Source organism: Lytechinus variegatus, chromosome 4 (assembly GCF_018143015.1).
Source record: "Lytechinus variegatus isolate NC3 chromosome 4, Lvar_3.0, whole genome shotgun sequence".
Lineage (NCBI taxonomy): Eukaryota > Metazoa > Echinodermata > Echinoidea > Temnopleuroida > Toxopneustidae > Lytechinus > Lytechinus variegatus.
In genome coordinates, this window is record NC_054743.1 from 15740705 (window position 1) to 15757357 (window position 16653).

Here is a 16653-nt window from a genome sequence, read left to right on the forward strand (position 1 = left end):
ATGTGTTAGGATAATATTTTACTTTCGAATTCTTCTTTGATTATTCTTACGTACACTTCATGTTTGTACCTGACTTTCTGCTCCACTCCCCTGTCTCTATCCCTATCCACCCCCCTCTCTCTCTATCTGCATCTCCTCCTTCCCATCTCTCTCTTACCTTTCCAAAATTCCACAATACCATACCTTATCTGTATTATTTATTTTGTAATTACCTGCGTAATTATTTGAATATTTTTTGTGTCTTTATTGCCTTGTGAATACATCGCAATTCGGTCTTAGCCGCGATGATGTCTTGATTTTTATTAATAAACCATTTATCTATCTATCTTTATCTACCTATTTATCATGAAAAGTATGGGTTTTTGCTACAGAAATGATGCGAGCGCGAGCTAAAATTTTTTATATTCCAATCTGAAAAGCGGACATTTTTGGCACAATTTTAAATAAAGAACGACTTGTGTATCTCGCTTGTTGATTTAAGTGTAACATTACAATCTTATTTTTGTATATGCAGAATTATGGGGGGGGGGGGCAAAACAATATGCTTGCCCCCCAATATTTTCATTGGTGGGGCGATTGCCCCCCCCTCCCCCCAGGATCAATGCCTCTGTGCGACATTAGCTCTGGTCTTGTATCTCAGAGGGAATATGAATTAGAGATAGGATTGAAATAGAGTTTTTGGTTCATTACAATGTAACGATAAGGATTAAGGTTTTAGTTTTAGAGGTTAGGTTTTATGTTTAATGTGCAGATTTTCCATCTCTAGCCTATGACATAACAAAACAACCAAATAAATGATAAACACACAAATTCTTTAGAAATTATGAAGTGGTTTATTGCTCTTGCTAGTCTGCAAGTGAATGAGTTTTGTTTTCAAGTTCTGACTGTCAGAATTCATAAATATTGCTCTTTTGTACAAAATAATGTTTTGTATATACAAGTGTACAAAAACCTGTGGAGAGAAAAATTGTGTTAGCTGATCATAGTTTATAGAAAACAAAAATGTAAAAGATTTCAGTCTTTATCCTGTAAGAACAAAATTTGGAATGTCAGTTAAGTATGAGCTTTCATATCAATGATCATGTTGGAAATAAATGCAACACAAAAAATAATTTGTAACAAGATTTTCATACAACTGAAAAAAGGCACCAAATGAATGTTACACATACACATATACTTGCATCATATGCAGCATCCATCTATTTTTTCAAGATCGCGTAATACCGACTAGACACAACTTCACAAATTCTAGGTCATCTCATCAGCCTGATAAACTCTATCATATTAGATTGTCATGTTTGAATGATTATTGATGGCAGGATTGTTTTGCTAAAGTTTATTATTCTGTGCTCAACCATTTACTATCTATTTACACCTCTTCACCGAAGAAGGAATTCTATAAACATATGCAATCCAAATGCACTTTCGAAATATACTCTGAGAATAATTCAAGCAGTCAATACTTTGTCATATGTGCCACATACAACATTTTATACAAATGCCTAAAAGACCAAATACTATTACAAACTGAGAATCAATATGGCATGTTGCTTCACATTAGCAATCCTCAACCAAGCAATGAAATCACAATTAAGATATTAAATCTCCAAAATCTGATCCGATCAAGACAAGATACAAGGTGTGACTTTGCACACAAATTGGAGATGACCTCATATTTACAACTCCCTTCGCCACATGCATAGAATTGAAAACGTTTTTGGAACTGCAAGGAGACATAGCACGAAAACTGACTGCACCAACATGCTTCCACATATTTATACACAATAGACAAATACATCCACAAAATGTTATATCTCTGAACAAGATGGAATATTATTCAACACCATCTGAAAACACACTTCTTTGACAGGGAAGCATTAAGACAGATTCGGTTTAAAATGCAAAACCATCCTGTGGAGCCGTGGCTTGCTGAGCTGAGAATTCAAATGTTCCACTGTTGGTTGTTGATGGGGCAACTGTCACGTCTTCCTCTTCCTGTAAATGAAAAAAAACAACTTGTAATGAGATATTTTCTTATGAGGATGAAAAATACAAAAACCCCCAACCTTTTATCAATTTTCACAAAGGATTTGGTTACCCCCCCTCCCTTCCCCAATATGTTTCTCAATGGAATATGCAATAAAAGTGATCTGTAATCTGCCAAACAATGTATAAGGAAAGTTAAGACATTATAATTTCAAGTCTTATTTGAATGCAGGTTTCTAGTGGTGTGATAATCAAGATAACAGTCGCCAGGGTAAGTTTTGATGAAATCAACTGACCAACTTGCTGTCTTGCCTTTATTGGGTGTTTCCCATTCTATATTCTCATTATTTCCAGATTGATTAATTGTGCTCTGTTTACATATTTAAATTTTAATACTTTGTCTTTAGTTGCTTATTTTTTATTTCTATTTGTTTTCTCTTTCTTTGTAATGTTCTTTTACTTTTCATAGTTGTGTAATTATTGATGATTCTTTGGATTTGTTAAACATACAAATACACAATGGCCGTATTCTGAAGTCGGGTTTAACTTAAACTCAGGTTTAAAGTTGTGGTTTAAGTATGCATGTAGATAGCCAACTGTTACATAAATCACTGACAGTAGAGGTATCATATTTCAGCTCATTTGGCTCTCAAATCATTCATAATTGTCTAGGAAGTACAAATAGATTGTCTTCATCATCATTGAATCAGGAAAGAGCATAGTTAACATAAGAGACATACAACTTAATTAAATTTTTTACCCTTTTGGCTTCTCATAATTTTAGCACGAGACTTAGACCATGGTCTAAGTTAAACCTGACTTCAGAATACGGGCCAATAAGTTTAAAAGCAAAATATCAATGGTGTGTGTGGGGGGGGAGCCATTGCATGTTTACAGATTAGGTGGCACTATAATGAAGGTTGTCTACTTGTATTAATCGAAAGTCTCATGAATGCAGCCAAAGCATTGCTGATTGCACAAGCACTGCAAATAATATAACCCAATACACGTACCTGTGGTGAGTAGTACTTTTCGATGATCTCAAGTGACATCTCATAGACATTCTCATTCTCATGCTGTTGAAGTGCTTCAATTTTATCCAGGCCCTCGGCTTCCTCAATCATTTCGCAGACAATGTCAAGCTGTTTAAGCTTGTCAGCAGCCTACATAAAAAAAAATCAATGATGCAAACAAATTTTAAAACAGGGCTCAGTCACTTCTACCTTTGCTTTGTGGTGACAAATTACCTATTTGGTTAACCTTAATACTCCAGGGGGGGGGGCATTATGCTTCCCCCCCTGTCGAATATAAGAAATAATTACCACAACCTATCCTTTTCTTTCAGGAACTGATGAGATAGTTATGAAAGACATTTGTATAAAAAAATGCTATTCCCGAGGCTTTATTTAGTGAGAAATAACATCTATGATTTCTTGCATAAATTAATAAAAAAATACAAGGACTTTTGTAAATTTAGCTATACGACTTTGTAGATTAAGTAATTCTTGACCCTTGTGCAAAATTTTGAGGCAATCGGGCGACCCATGGCCAAGATCTCGGGAGGGGGGGGGGGAGCCATAGTGGCCCCCCACGGTAATACCAAGCTTTGAAATACCCCAGGAGTATTTCTTCTTTCTGAAGAAGGTGATGATAGTAGGGCATGAGTCGGGCCATTTTTCTGGAGCCTTACTGTGGAATTGGGCGGGCCGGCAATTATCTCTGCAGGAATGTGAAGCTACGAATACTTACAGAGAGGATATTTTTTAGGGCATCTAGAATGACTTGGATGATCCTTGCCTCCTTGACATTTAGAAGATCACAGAGTGGTTTGATGCAACCAGCTTGGACCATCTGTACAATCTGTTCTACTGACCCTCCTGAGGTCAGGTTGGTCACTGCCCAACATGCTTCCTTCTGGCTCTTGTATTCACCCTTTGGAAAAAGAGGTTGAAAGAAGGTAAAAGCAAATGATGCAACATTCCCCTTCCATTGGACAGACACTCCAAGGTCCTTGACCCCACAATATACCAATAAAAAACATACTCTATTTTGGATGGCAAATACCTAAAGCAATATCTATAAAATAATTTAGATACTGTAATGTCATAGAAAGTCCAAGTGAATCAGCTCAAATCACACATAAAATTTGTTTGACTTGGGAGAAATTGACTTATTAAAAGACATTTGCTTACCAGTCAGACTTAGTTAATAGTTTATTCAAGCAGACTCGACTGTATTGTACAATCCATTAAACTCTGAACTTCCCCCCAAATAACCATTTAGCTGTCTGCCAGTTATTGGTGTAAACTAAATAATTATGCAGTTGTTTGGAAATCCAATGCTAGATTTACCTTTTCTAAAACACCAACAAGTGGGGGAAGGAGCCCAGCATTGACGATAGACTCAATCTGCTGTACATTGCCTGCGGTGATGTTACTAATGGTCCAGCAAGCTTCTTTCTGGATGTTCTGCTTGGGATGTTGTAGGAGGCTGACAAACACTGGCAAGCTTTGACAATCAATTACAGTCTGCCAAGATATGAATGAAGAAAATGCATTATTTATTCTCATCACTTGGAGAGTGAACAATATTATGAATCTAAGAGCTAGTGCGGCACAAAAAGTGAAATAAATGAGAATGCCAAAGATATTGGGTACAAGCCACTACACCAAAAAATTACATACATGTGATTAAATAAATTCTGTAATCAACAATAACAGACATTAACCCTATCTAGGCCGGGGGGGGGGGGGGGGCTTGGAGGCCCCCCTCAATGATTTGCGCAATGTTTTTCGCCACACAAATTGTTTTTACCTTCTTGCTCGCTGACTTTTTACCAACAAGTCTTGCACAACTTTTTTTTTTTTTGGGGGGGGGGGCTATGAGCCCCTCCCCCTTGGCAATATGATCTCCAAAAATACCCCAGGCTAGATAGGGTTAACTTTGACAAATTGCATTACCTAGATTTTAAACAACTAAAGTCAATACTCTAAAGTCAATAATCTAATGACTAAAACAATAAAAAAATTGAATCAAACACAACTGCTGTTTTTCCAACATTTACACACAAATCTATTCTACACTGACATTTGTTTTTCTGTGTCATACTGGACCATGGCTACAGTCTTACCTGTGTTTGTTCATCAGTTCCTGTAACAATGTTTCCTATTGTCCTTAGAGAAGGCGTCTACAACGGAGAAATTGAGAAAAAAAGGGCATGAAAATGAAAGATACACTAGCACAAACAAGGCTGAAATCTACCTGAAGTCTAGGAAGTTACACTAGTGATACTACTAAGTAGTGATATTACTTAAAAATATCAATAAAATTGTATAACACTACATGGTGCAAGTCTAAATATAGTGTTCTCAGGGCTCAAGGAAACAGTCTCGAGAATACAATTATACAATTTATAAGACTTTGGAAACCAAAATGTACATTAACATGCTATACATGAAAAATTAATCATCCTGGTTAAAAAAAAAAGAACCGGGGGCCTGTTGCAGAAAGGGTTGCGTTTAAACGTAAACTTTGTGTCAAATGCAGGTGCTTCACTGGCTGCAAATCAAGTTTAGCAAGATTTTTTTAGTTGTATTTGATTGCAACTCTTTCTGCAACGGGCACCAAATCACTAGGAAGACTCTAAGAAGAATACTCACTATTACTGAGATTTCATTGCTCCTCAGAAGTTCAACAACTCTAGGCACAACACCAGCCTTGATGACAAGCTGTAGGGAAATGAGAGACAAAAATCAAACTCAGTATTTGTGCAACTTGCATAATTTTAACATAAGCTCACATTTGGCTACTATATTGCATAAGGAATCAAAGTGCGATGCGATACTTGGAAGATTATTCTGTCTTTCTAAATATATGAGCAGTTCATAAAAGGAATGGTGAAATTACAAAAAAAAAACTAGAATTTAATTCGTCATGCGGACGAATTAGGTGGTCTGTCATGATTTTTCATTCAGAGTCGGCTAGTGTATAAAATGAATAATTTAGATATGATTGATAATCTTGATTCTAGACATCCTAAGAATAAATTTTGACCATTGCTCAATGTGATTATTAATGTTTCCCATAGACTTTACACGTAAGCAATTTTGAGAATTACAATTCCAATATTGCAAGTGAAAAACGGGCATGATCCCGGCATCTGATCAAAAAGTGAAGGGCACATTACCGAAAGCCCAAAATCTCAGCTATAACATATTAAAAGCTCCGGCAAAACTGACAAGAAGAAATGGAGATATGGCTCACGAAATAGAGGAATGTCGAATCTAGTTTTGAGAAAAAGTCATGTCCCATAGAGATTACACACAAAATACATGTGATATGAAAAAAACAATTATAATCTGTTTTATCTTGCTAAATTTTAACTTTCATACCTTTTAATTATCATAAAGGATCATGTAAGAGGTGGCAAAAAGAAAAAAAAAATGAAAAAAAAATCATCTTTTCTACCCCAGGAATCGAACCTCCGCCCTCGAGAAAGCAAGTCAAATGCGTTATCCATTGAGCCACGATATTCCCCATAGAGATTACACGTAAGCAATTTTGAAAATTACAATTCCAATTTTGCAAGTGAAATACGGGCATGATCCCGGCATCTGATCCAAAAATGAAGGGCACACTTCCGATAGCCCAGAATCTCAGCTACAACATGTTAAAAGCTCAAGGAAAGCTGACAAGAAAAAATGGAGATATGGCTCACGAAATAGAGGAATGTCGAATCTAGTTTTGGGAAAAAGTCATGTCCCATAGAGATTACACGCAAAATGAGGAAAAATGACATGCCTCTTTTCATCGCTGTTTTACGCAATGATGCGTTCCTCAAAACGAATATTCATGTAACTGAGGAGAAAGAGTACCTTCTAAACTACAACATATCGAAATCTGGGCGAAAAATGATTTATATTCGAGAAGTTACAGCCAAATTTGCATAAATTTGATGACGTCATTTTTGAATAAATGAAATTTTTAGTTTGGGCGCCTATTTGATGACGTCACGAGATAATTTAGGGACAATGGTGACATGAAATCAAATTTACAACTCATAATCTATCGATATATGAAAAAAAAATTGGGGGTCAACGGACTATTTAAAGAGCTACAGTGAATTTGCAATAGGCATGTTTTTGCCCATATATGGCCTATAGTGAGAGCTCGCGCGCACACATGCTGCAAAGTTTAACGGGTGTTAATTTCGTTATTAATGGTTGTAGAAGGTTGATCAAGGTATCAAATTGCTCAGAATTTTATTAGCAATGCAGTGATATTAAAAGAAACGGTTTTTCTGCGTTGCGTTAAGGTGTAACGCGCGGAAACGCGCGCGCATATGTGCGCGCGCGCAAATTTTTGAAATGCTTAAAATGACCTGAAACGTACCCAAAAAATTTTATAGGTCATTTGGACGATTTTTTTACCTTTGACGCGCGCGTACGCGCGCGTCATGACCTCTACATGACCTTTGATGACATTGGCATTTGACCCCTGACATGAAGTTAATGTCATGTAAATATTGTTAATTTTTGATAATTGATAATGAAGATATGATCAAATGAAGAATTTTACAAAATGGCGCGTAGATGACGTCATCATGACCACATGACCTTGAAAAGCTTATTTTGCCGTCTCTATGATAGATTCTATATATGACAAAAAAATCAGCAAAATTGATTCAGCCAATTTCGAGAAAAGTTGGCGACAAAAAATAGGTACAATGAATAAAGATAGGAAGAAAGAAATAAAGAAAATTCTGACGAAATCAATAGGTGATCTGTCATAGACAGACCACCTAATTAGGATGGCACTTACTTCAATTCTATCATTGCTGCCATCTGTGAGATAAGAAAGAGCCCAGCAGGCATCTGCAACAATTTCTTTATCACAATGGTGGATGAGGGACTGAAGTACAGGGAGAACACCAGACACCACCTCATCACATGGGGGTGGACTCTTGTTGCGACAGAGGTTGGACAATGTCCAGGTAACGTTACGCAGGAATGGAACCTGTAAGTATAAAAAGGAATTTTGAATAGGATTTAATTTACAAATACATCATAAATAAATACAATACAAACAAACACGGTCTTCACTCCAAAGGAGGCAATACACAATGTTTCATAAAAACTCTCGATTATGAACACAAAAGCTTTGAGACATCTGCTTCAGAAGGGTCTTGCTAAATCTTTATTATTTTTTTAGTCTTAATTTTCAGTACAAAAATCCAATGGGAAGATCAGAAATCATGTTGCTTGGTATTAATTTCTGCCTGGTTATCAATGGAACGACTGTACAAATATTTGAAGGACTAAAGTACACAACCCCCAACAAAAAATGTGCAATATATTTTTTTTTACAAACTGTTGAACCTTAAAAAATCATAACATTAAACTTACAGGAGTGGAAGGTTGATAGAGTTCCAACAGAGGCTGGAGGATACCATGGCGTGTCACTACATCTCTCATTTCGGGACCATCACCTGGTGTCCAAAAGAAAAACTAATTATAACGTGTTGCATTTTCTTGTTTATGTGACCTACAATTATGTCCATAGATTTTATAGTACAACATAATTTGGTGGAAAACCTGTGGTAGTAAATTGCAGTATACAGAGATCACTGGAAACTGACCTAAAGTTTCTTGTCCATTTCATTATAGTTTACAACTACAAGAGAATCTGCCCAAGTTAAATCTCTTAGAACCACAGAAATCTGCTCCAATTAGGTGAAATTACAATTCTTCTTTTCAAGATGCAATCAAAGCATCTGCATGTTCGGGCCCGAAAAATTACTTCAAATTAGCAGAATATTTGAACTATCAAAGAAAGGGTTGACTTGAACAGACTAAAAGAAAAAAAAAAACATTTCTTGCAAGGGTCACCACTTCATTGAGGAGTGAAAAGAACGCAGACTTAAGCTAAATTTTCAACTTACCAGCAATGTTGCCAAGGGCCCAAACAGCCTGCTCGCACACATTCTGATGGGATGATGATAGAAGCTTGACAAAGGCTGGAATAGCACCTTCACTGACAACAACCTTGGTTTGCTCTGGGGTTCCTGAGGCAATGTTGGTCAAGGCCCATGCAGCTTCAAATTGCATTGTTGGGCTAGAGATCAATAACAAAAACATAAGTCAGTGATAACTTTGAGTTTTCAAACTAGAATACATGAACAAAGTCCTACATTATACACATGCAGACAGAAATAAGAAATAATTCTTTTTAATGAATGCAAGTCAATCAAATGAATCAAATCTTTCAATGAAAAATACACAAAGATATTAACCACTGTCAAACTAGTAACATTCAAGCTACATTTATTGTTGTTGATTTATGTTTTTCCTACTTTCATGAAACTTGTTTGAATGTGAGTAAAATATATGCTGTGATAAAACAAACATAAGCAAAAATAAACATATTCTTGCATAATTTGAAAGGGACTAAATGGCCTAGTGGCAATGATATTACTTACTTATCACTGTGGCCAAGGAAGTTGACAAATTTAGGCACTAGTCCTGCTTTGATGATTGGATTAATTGGAGGCTGACGTTCACGAGACAGCATTCGCCTGTTGACAAACAGTAAATAAATGAACTCCATATGAAAACAAACAGAGATGAAAAACACAAAGAACATTGCAACTATTATAAAAAAAAAGAAAATGAGCTTAAGATTCATAGTATATATGTATGCACAACATTGGAGAAAAAATGTGGGTTTACCTTGCTGTTTGTACTGCATTGAACTGTGTTGTGGAATCACTTGAAGCAATTGCTTTGCAGATTTCTGGAATGGTCATCTGAACAGTGGGCTGGAAGTAATTTTTAAATAAAAAATTTGATTAATTCAATACAGAACTCTTGTCAATACACAGCAGAATCAAGAAACAATATTATACAGCTCGTACAAAGATTGGTTGAAAGCCATTCAATATTTGATCCATTTTGTGCTGCATGCAAATTTTATTTTCCATTGCACAGCGACAATGCATTTTTTATTTTCCGTTGGTTGATGAGCTCTCTTCTTCTGTGTGTAACACTGAGCATGGGTGTGTGTACATACATTTTCTATTTGTATGTGTGTGTGTTTGGCGCATCGAAGTAAACACATTAACAAGGATGACTGTGCGCATTTAAATTCATTAATCAAAGCGTGTCACAAAAGAATGAAAATAATTAACTGCTTTCATACATGGGGAAAATAACGTTAGAGAAAAATGAGTTGCCAGAGAAAGGAAAATAATATTTTAATTCCATCTGCTTTTGAATTTTTTTCTTTCTATTTTGTCAAATAACACAATCTAGAAGAGTCGTACAAACCAACTGATACATGTTTTCATTCTTCCATTATGCGACCCATCCAATCTCGTTGAGGCTCTGTTCAACCCATCACACTCAGCCTAATGGCTTTGTGCAATTGATTGAACAGAGCCTCAACTCGAGTGAGGATAGATCGCATAATGAACTCGAGTGAGGATAGATCGCATAACGAACTCGATTGAGGATAGATCGCATAATGAACTCATGTGCATGCATTATTTGTATACTAGTTTGACTTCTGAGATCTTAATCTGCATGCATCATTTATAAGTAGTATCTTAATGAATAACCTGTTTCTTTTCTTGCAAGGGACTAACTGGCTCTTCTTCTGTGTTAACATTCCTTCTCTTGAGCATCTGTTCATCTCTTTTGGCCTTGCGTAGCTCAACACTCATGTCATTACGCCTTCTTCGTAGTTCCTATTAATCATAAAATACCATTGTAAGAGCAAACATTCATTTAAAGTCTATGGGTGGTATAAACATTGTTTTGTTAAGCCTGGTTTAAAATGGACTGTACTTTTATGGAATGCCATTGTCAAGTTATTTACTAATTGATAATTGTTTTTATCCTGCTGCAAAAAGTTGTCCAATAATTATTCAAGTCGTGAAATGGGCAGAATATGAAAATATACATGAATCATAATGAATTTCATTTGCCACAAATATGGAATACCATGAAGCCCAGTATTCCATAAAGTGTGACTTAAAATTCTAGTTTAGACTAGGTTTAAACCTAGGTTTAATTATCAGAATACCACCTTATGGAAGTTTTACAACAGTAAGTAAACAAGATTTCACAAGCAGACTCCCCAAATATCCATTCATTGAAATAAGATCAGAATTAACAACTTTGAAAGTACACTGCAGTCAGTGCAGTGTGTACAATCTAAACTTCAAATGTATAATTTTCCTTGGAATTGAAATAATACTGTACCCCAAATGTCTTACAAATACTAAGCACTAACTTTTACTAAAGTGACTCAAATATATCATTCTAATTTTCCATATTATACTTCCTACAACTACTGATCAAAGAATTTCAAATATAAAAAACCCATGAAACTATTAAACTGTACTATCACTATTACACTGCCAATTATCTACTTTTAACTTTGAACATTATGTAATTCAAAGCTTTGAAGTTGTCAACGATGACATTTCACTTACAGAAGTATCCTTGTTCTTGTTCTTGAAGGCCTTAAGCCTGTTATTCTCAATTCCAGGCATGTTGTTTCAGTTATGTAGCTCAGCGAGTAAAGGAAGAAGATTGCAGGAATGAATTCAGACCTTGGATTCTGTTTGGAAATAGACCTTAGTTGCTTGGTGGTATTTTCAAAGCTGAAATTTATCTGCAACAAAAATAGAAAAAAAAATTATAGATTTTTTCCCATAAAATGTGACCCATTTTCCAAACATTGTATGATTAATACAGACACAATGTCACCTGCCAAACTGCTCTTCAATGTACCATACATCATGTACATGTAGATCTACAATATGTACAAATATAGCACAATTTATTTAAAAGGCAGTTGAATGAATAAAAAAAAAAAAAAACAAAGTCAATAAAATAGCATAACATGGAAAATTTGTTGAAACCCGACATCTTTCTCATTAAACACAATTTGATTTCAATTGAAAATGTTCCATTTTATCTACATGTATCGAAGTCTACTTATTGGGGGTGGACTTGTCCTACTTTGTTATTAAATTTTAGAAATAGTATCTTTTTCCCCCAACATTGATTTCATCTGAGAACAATCGTGAATATGAAAAACATTTAAAGGTCAGGTCCACCTCAGAAAAATGTTGATTTGAATCAATAGAGAAAAATCAGACAAGCACAATGCTGAAAATTTCATCAAAATCGGATGTAAAATAAGAAAGTTATGACATTTTAAAGTTTCGTTTCATTTCACAAACAGTAAATTTGACGATTAGGACCTCCTTGCCTAGCTGAAGCACAAAATGTTAAAAGAATGGAATTCCACGTGTTCAGGGAGGAATGAAACTTCATTTCACATGACAATAACAAGAAAATCAAAATATTTCATATAATAAAATACAAAAGAAATAGTGAGTGAGTGATGTCATCGGTTCCCTCATTTGCATACCGACCGAGATATGCTTCCTGTTTTGTGAAATGAAGCGAAACTTTAAAATGTCATAACTTTCTTATTTTACATCCGATTTTGATGAATTTTATTTGATGAAATTGTTATGCTTGTTGATTTTTCTTTTTATTCAAATCAAGTTTTCGTTGGGGTGGACTTGTCCTTTAAGTAAAACTTTATTATTGGAAAGTTATGCTTTCATATCTAATCATATGTTCATGAATAGGCCTATTACATGTACTTTTGTATCATGTGATCATTGCATGAGGAATAGCAATATAGCAACAAAGTCATTAAAATGGTGATCAGAAAACAAAGGATATAGGCAGCATTTAAAACTGATTTTTTTTAAATATTAAAAAAAAAATTGTTATTCCTTGGGATTGGCTAATTTTGATTACATTTTCAGTGATTTGTCTTATTTTTCTTTCTTTAAGTCATTATTTTTCTTTCTTTTATTCATCATTTTTCTTTCTTTAAGTCATAATTTTTCAGCCTGGAGTACCCCTTAAATAAGATTCATTTTGCATTATTCCGGTGAAACGGTTATGCATATCTCCATGAATATCAATGAGCAATCTGATGTCATATTTCATTTATATTAAATTAGGTTTATTCAATTTTTTAGCTAAGAACTAAAAAAATTTGGATTGACAACTGATCTACATTAAAGGTCAAGTCCACCTCAGAAAAATGTTGATTTGGATCAATAGAGAAAAACCAGACAAGCACAATGCTGAAAATTTCATCAAAATCGGATGTCAAATAAGAAAGTTACGACATTTCAAAGTTTCGGTTATTTTAAAAAAAATAGTTATGAACGAGCCAGTTACATGTACATCCAAATGAGAGTCGATGTAACTTACAATTTCTTTTGTTTTTTAATGTTTGAATTATACAATATTTCAATTTTTACGAATTTGACGATTAGGACCTCCTTGATTGAAGCACAAAATGTTAAAATAATGGAATTCCATGTGTTCAGGGAGGAATGAAACTTCATTTCACATGACAATGAATAGAAAATAAAAATATTTCATATTTCATATAATAAAATACAAAAGAAATAGTGAGTGAGTGATGTCATCAGTTCCTCATTTACATACCGACCGAGATGTGCATATATCTGTTTTGTGAAATGAAGCAAAACTTTAAAATGCCATAACTTTCTTATTTTACATCCGATTTTGATGAAATTTTCAGTGTTATGCTTGTTGAATTTTTCTCTTTTTATTCAAATCAAGTTTTTGCTGGGGTGGACTTGTCCTTTAAGATATTCATTTAGCTGCAAATTATTTCATGATTTTTGGAGAGACATACTCATTCACACATGTCAAAAAATGAAACAATGATTTCATGTAATAAAGAAAAAAGTGGGGATCGGGGGAGCGTTTCATGAAAGGACTTGTCGGACGTTTTATCTGACAAGTCCTGTTTTATCCGACAGTTACCATAGTAACAGTGCTTCTCAGCCAATCAGAATCAAGGAAAGATGTCAGATCTGACAACTTGTCAGACGAAAATGTTGATGAAACGCCCCCAGGGGATGTGACATCAGCCCACTTAATTAATATTCATGACATACAACATTTAACAGTTTGCAAAATAAAAATTCAAAATGCAATATAACCATATAAGATTTTGATGAAATCTTCAGCATTTTGCTGTGTTTTTTTCTCTATTTATTCTAAAAATATTTTCAACCCAGGTCCCAGTACCCCTTTATGTGAGGCATGCACATCCTTGTCAAAATTTGACAGCCGCAGATAAGCGAATGTCGAGAAAAGGGCACTGCGTATTTTGGGGGTATCTTATCTACCCTACCATTATTCATGGTAGATGCAATATTATTTACAATTTTAAATTTACGATTGCTTTAATGTTTGATGCTTATCATTCTCATGCTTGTAGATACATAATGATGTGATTGGGGAGGCATTGTGGGGGTTGACTTGAGGTGACAAAGTCACATGAATGACCATTGTATTTTGCCGATTCTACATGTAAATATCTTATTTTTATTTTCACCATTACTGTTATGACCTGGATGGGGTTGGGAGGTTTGGGGAGGAAGACCTGTGGGTTATGGCTATTAAGTTAGCCTTTTCCATACCCAGGCAGCCGCTCCAACTCTCATCCAGGTCTTATTTTCTCTATCATGTACAAGTTTGATTGATCTTGTCTTTGATCTGTTTGTATTCTTTGTCTTTTGAATGCCAAATAAAATAATAATAATAATAATAATAATAATGTGTGTCCAGACAACTGATTTAAAAAAACAACTGATTTAAAAAAAAACAGCCATTTGGAAAAGTTCTATAAATTTTTAGTATTTAGAAGCTGTTGTAGGTCAAGTCCGCCCCAGATAAATGTTAATTTGATTTTTGGATCAATAGAGGAAAATGTAACAAGCATAAATTTATGCTGAAAATATCAAAATTGGATGTAAAATATTAAGTTATAAATGACATTTTAAAGTTTTGCTTATTTTCTCCAAATAGTGCACATGCAAATGAGTTAATGATGTCCATCACTCACTATTTCTCTTGTTTTTTGTCTGAATTACACAAATAGGCATATTCCAATTTTTACATACATTGTAATTGCAAATAATGTAAAACTTGACTTTAACCACATGTTAAACAAAGTTAATAAAGGGGTTAATGCAACGCAACATGTTCAGGGAGGAATAAAATTTTGTTTTTAACAGGATTATATGGAGAAAATCAGACATGTCATATGTCATGTAACAGAATACAAAAGAAATAGTGAGTGGGTAATGTCATCTGTCCCCTCATTTGCATACCGACCAGGATATAACTGGTGTGAAATCAAGCAAAATTTGAATTTTAAAAATGTCATAACTTTCTTTTTACATCCGATTTGATGAATTTTTAATTGTTATCCTTGTTAGATTTTTCTTATATTAAAATCATCTTTTTGTTTTTGTTGGGATGGACTTGCCCTTTAACTTAAAGCAATATTAGAGTCTACAGAGCAAAACTCAAGATAACGATTGAATTTATAATCATATTTTTTTTGTGTAGACCCCTTATCCAAAGCCAAAAAGGCTTCAAAAATATGAAGTGCCCAGACGCCCAACCCCCCATTCCTACAGTACAGACAGTACCAGATACCAAGATTGAGAATAGACCTTCTAAAATGGTTTTTACTTTGATCCAGAATTTAACTTTTACTTAGGCCTAGTTTCACTGACACTTTTTTAGTGACAGTGACACTGTCACTCACTGTTCTTATAATAGGATGGGGGGTCGGGTGTCCGGATACTTTATCTTTTTGAAGCCTTCTTTTTTGTCTGTGGATTACACTAAAAAAAAAAATTCATTACGGTACTTGTAATCATTATCTATTTTGTTCTTTATAATATTTCCTAACATTTTGTACTAATAATTGATGAAACTTCGCTTGTAAATTTTTCCAAATGACATTCTAAAATTGAATCGTCTGGACACACACAACCCGTCCGGATACACAACTGGGTAGGTAATGAATAGTGGTTTTATTTGATATATTTGAAAAGCATTTTTTTTTACTTTAAGTTGTTAACAAAACAAATTTCCAATATGGATGAATAAAGATGAACTTAAACTTTCTCACTTCTCAGACTCTGCCCGACTATGTCTTCAGTCAGCGCAGTCATGACATGCATTGCACACTCACAGTCACACTCTTTCTGCAATTCTGACACACACAGATCATTCCTACCCTATACCAGAAAACATCATCAAAATCATTGACTTCACATCAAAAAAACAAAAAAAATGAAGCAACACATTATTTACAGTAGTTTCTATAATCTCAAAACAAACTAATTCGTATCAATTTTCTTTTCTTTTTAGTAAAAATATGAAACAAATTTAAGGAGACAAAGAGGCTCACCTGCTCGTGCCGATATCGAACTCTGAAATGAAGTTCCAATGATGCGCCGTATTTAAAGAGCCGAAAAAGAAAGCTGTTCATTGGCTGATCATCATAACAATATTCATGAGGGAAATTTGCATAAGATTTATTATTTAAGAACAAACTAATCAGCTACATATTTGTAGAATTATTCGTTAAAATAGCTACATAATATTTTAAAAGTAAATATTATTGAGTTTGATGTATGGAAATAGAATTCCAACTAAGTTTTCATACCGATTTTCAAATTTAAAGGTTCGTGCATAATTAATTTGCATATCGATAATCATGATCGATACCATTCAG

At 34.4% G+C, this 16653-nt stretch overlaps 1 protein-coding gene across 1 annotated transcript; it reads right to left on the reverse strand.

Moving 5' to 3' along the window:
- Nucleotides 1–921: 921 nt before the first annotated feature.
- On the reverse strand, nucleotides 922–16392 carry LOC121413492 (importin subunit alpha-1-like). The gene is made up of 14 exons (XM_041606313.1): nucleotides 16327–16392; nucleotides 11480–11661; nucleotides 10601–10729; nucleotides 9714–9802; nucleotides 9464–9559; nucleotides 8927–9099; nucleotides 8391–8473; nucleotides 7807–8001; nucleotides 5646–5714; nucleotides 5117–5173; nucleotides 4338–4514; nucleotides 3736–3918; nucleotides 3000–3149; nucleotides 922–1995 (listed from the first exon to the last, which is right to left on the reverse strand). Exons 2-14 carry the CDS (start codon nucleotides 11537–11539, stop codon nucleotides 1894–1896), a joined length of 1563 nt encoding a protein of 520 aa, XP_041462247.1. The 5' UTR covers nucleotides 11540–11661; nucleotides 16327–16392; the 3' UTR covers nucleotides 922–1893.
- Nucleotides 16393–16653: the final 261 nt, after the last annotated feature.

Bases quoted from the DNA above. Each gene is read 5' to 3' on its own strand.
- LOC121413492 (XM_041606313.1), bottom strand. From the start codon at position 11,539: ATGCCTGGAATTGAGAATAACAGGCTTAAGGCCTTCAAGAACAAGAAC. The intron at 10,730-11,479 runs GTAAGTGAAATG...TATGATTAATAG, and splicing joins ACAAGAACAAGGATACTTCT to GAACTACGAAGAAGGCGTAA. The intron at 3,150-3,735 runs GTAAGTATTCGT...TTTTTTATGTAG, and splicing joins CCCTAAAAAATATCCTCTCT to GCTGCTGACAAGCTTAAACA.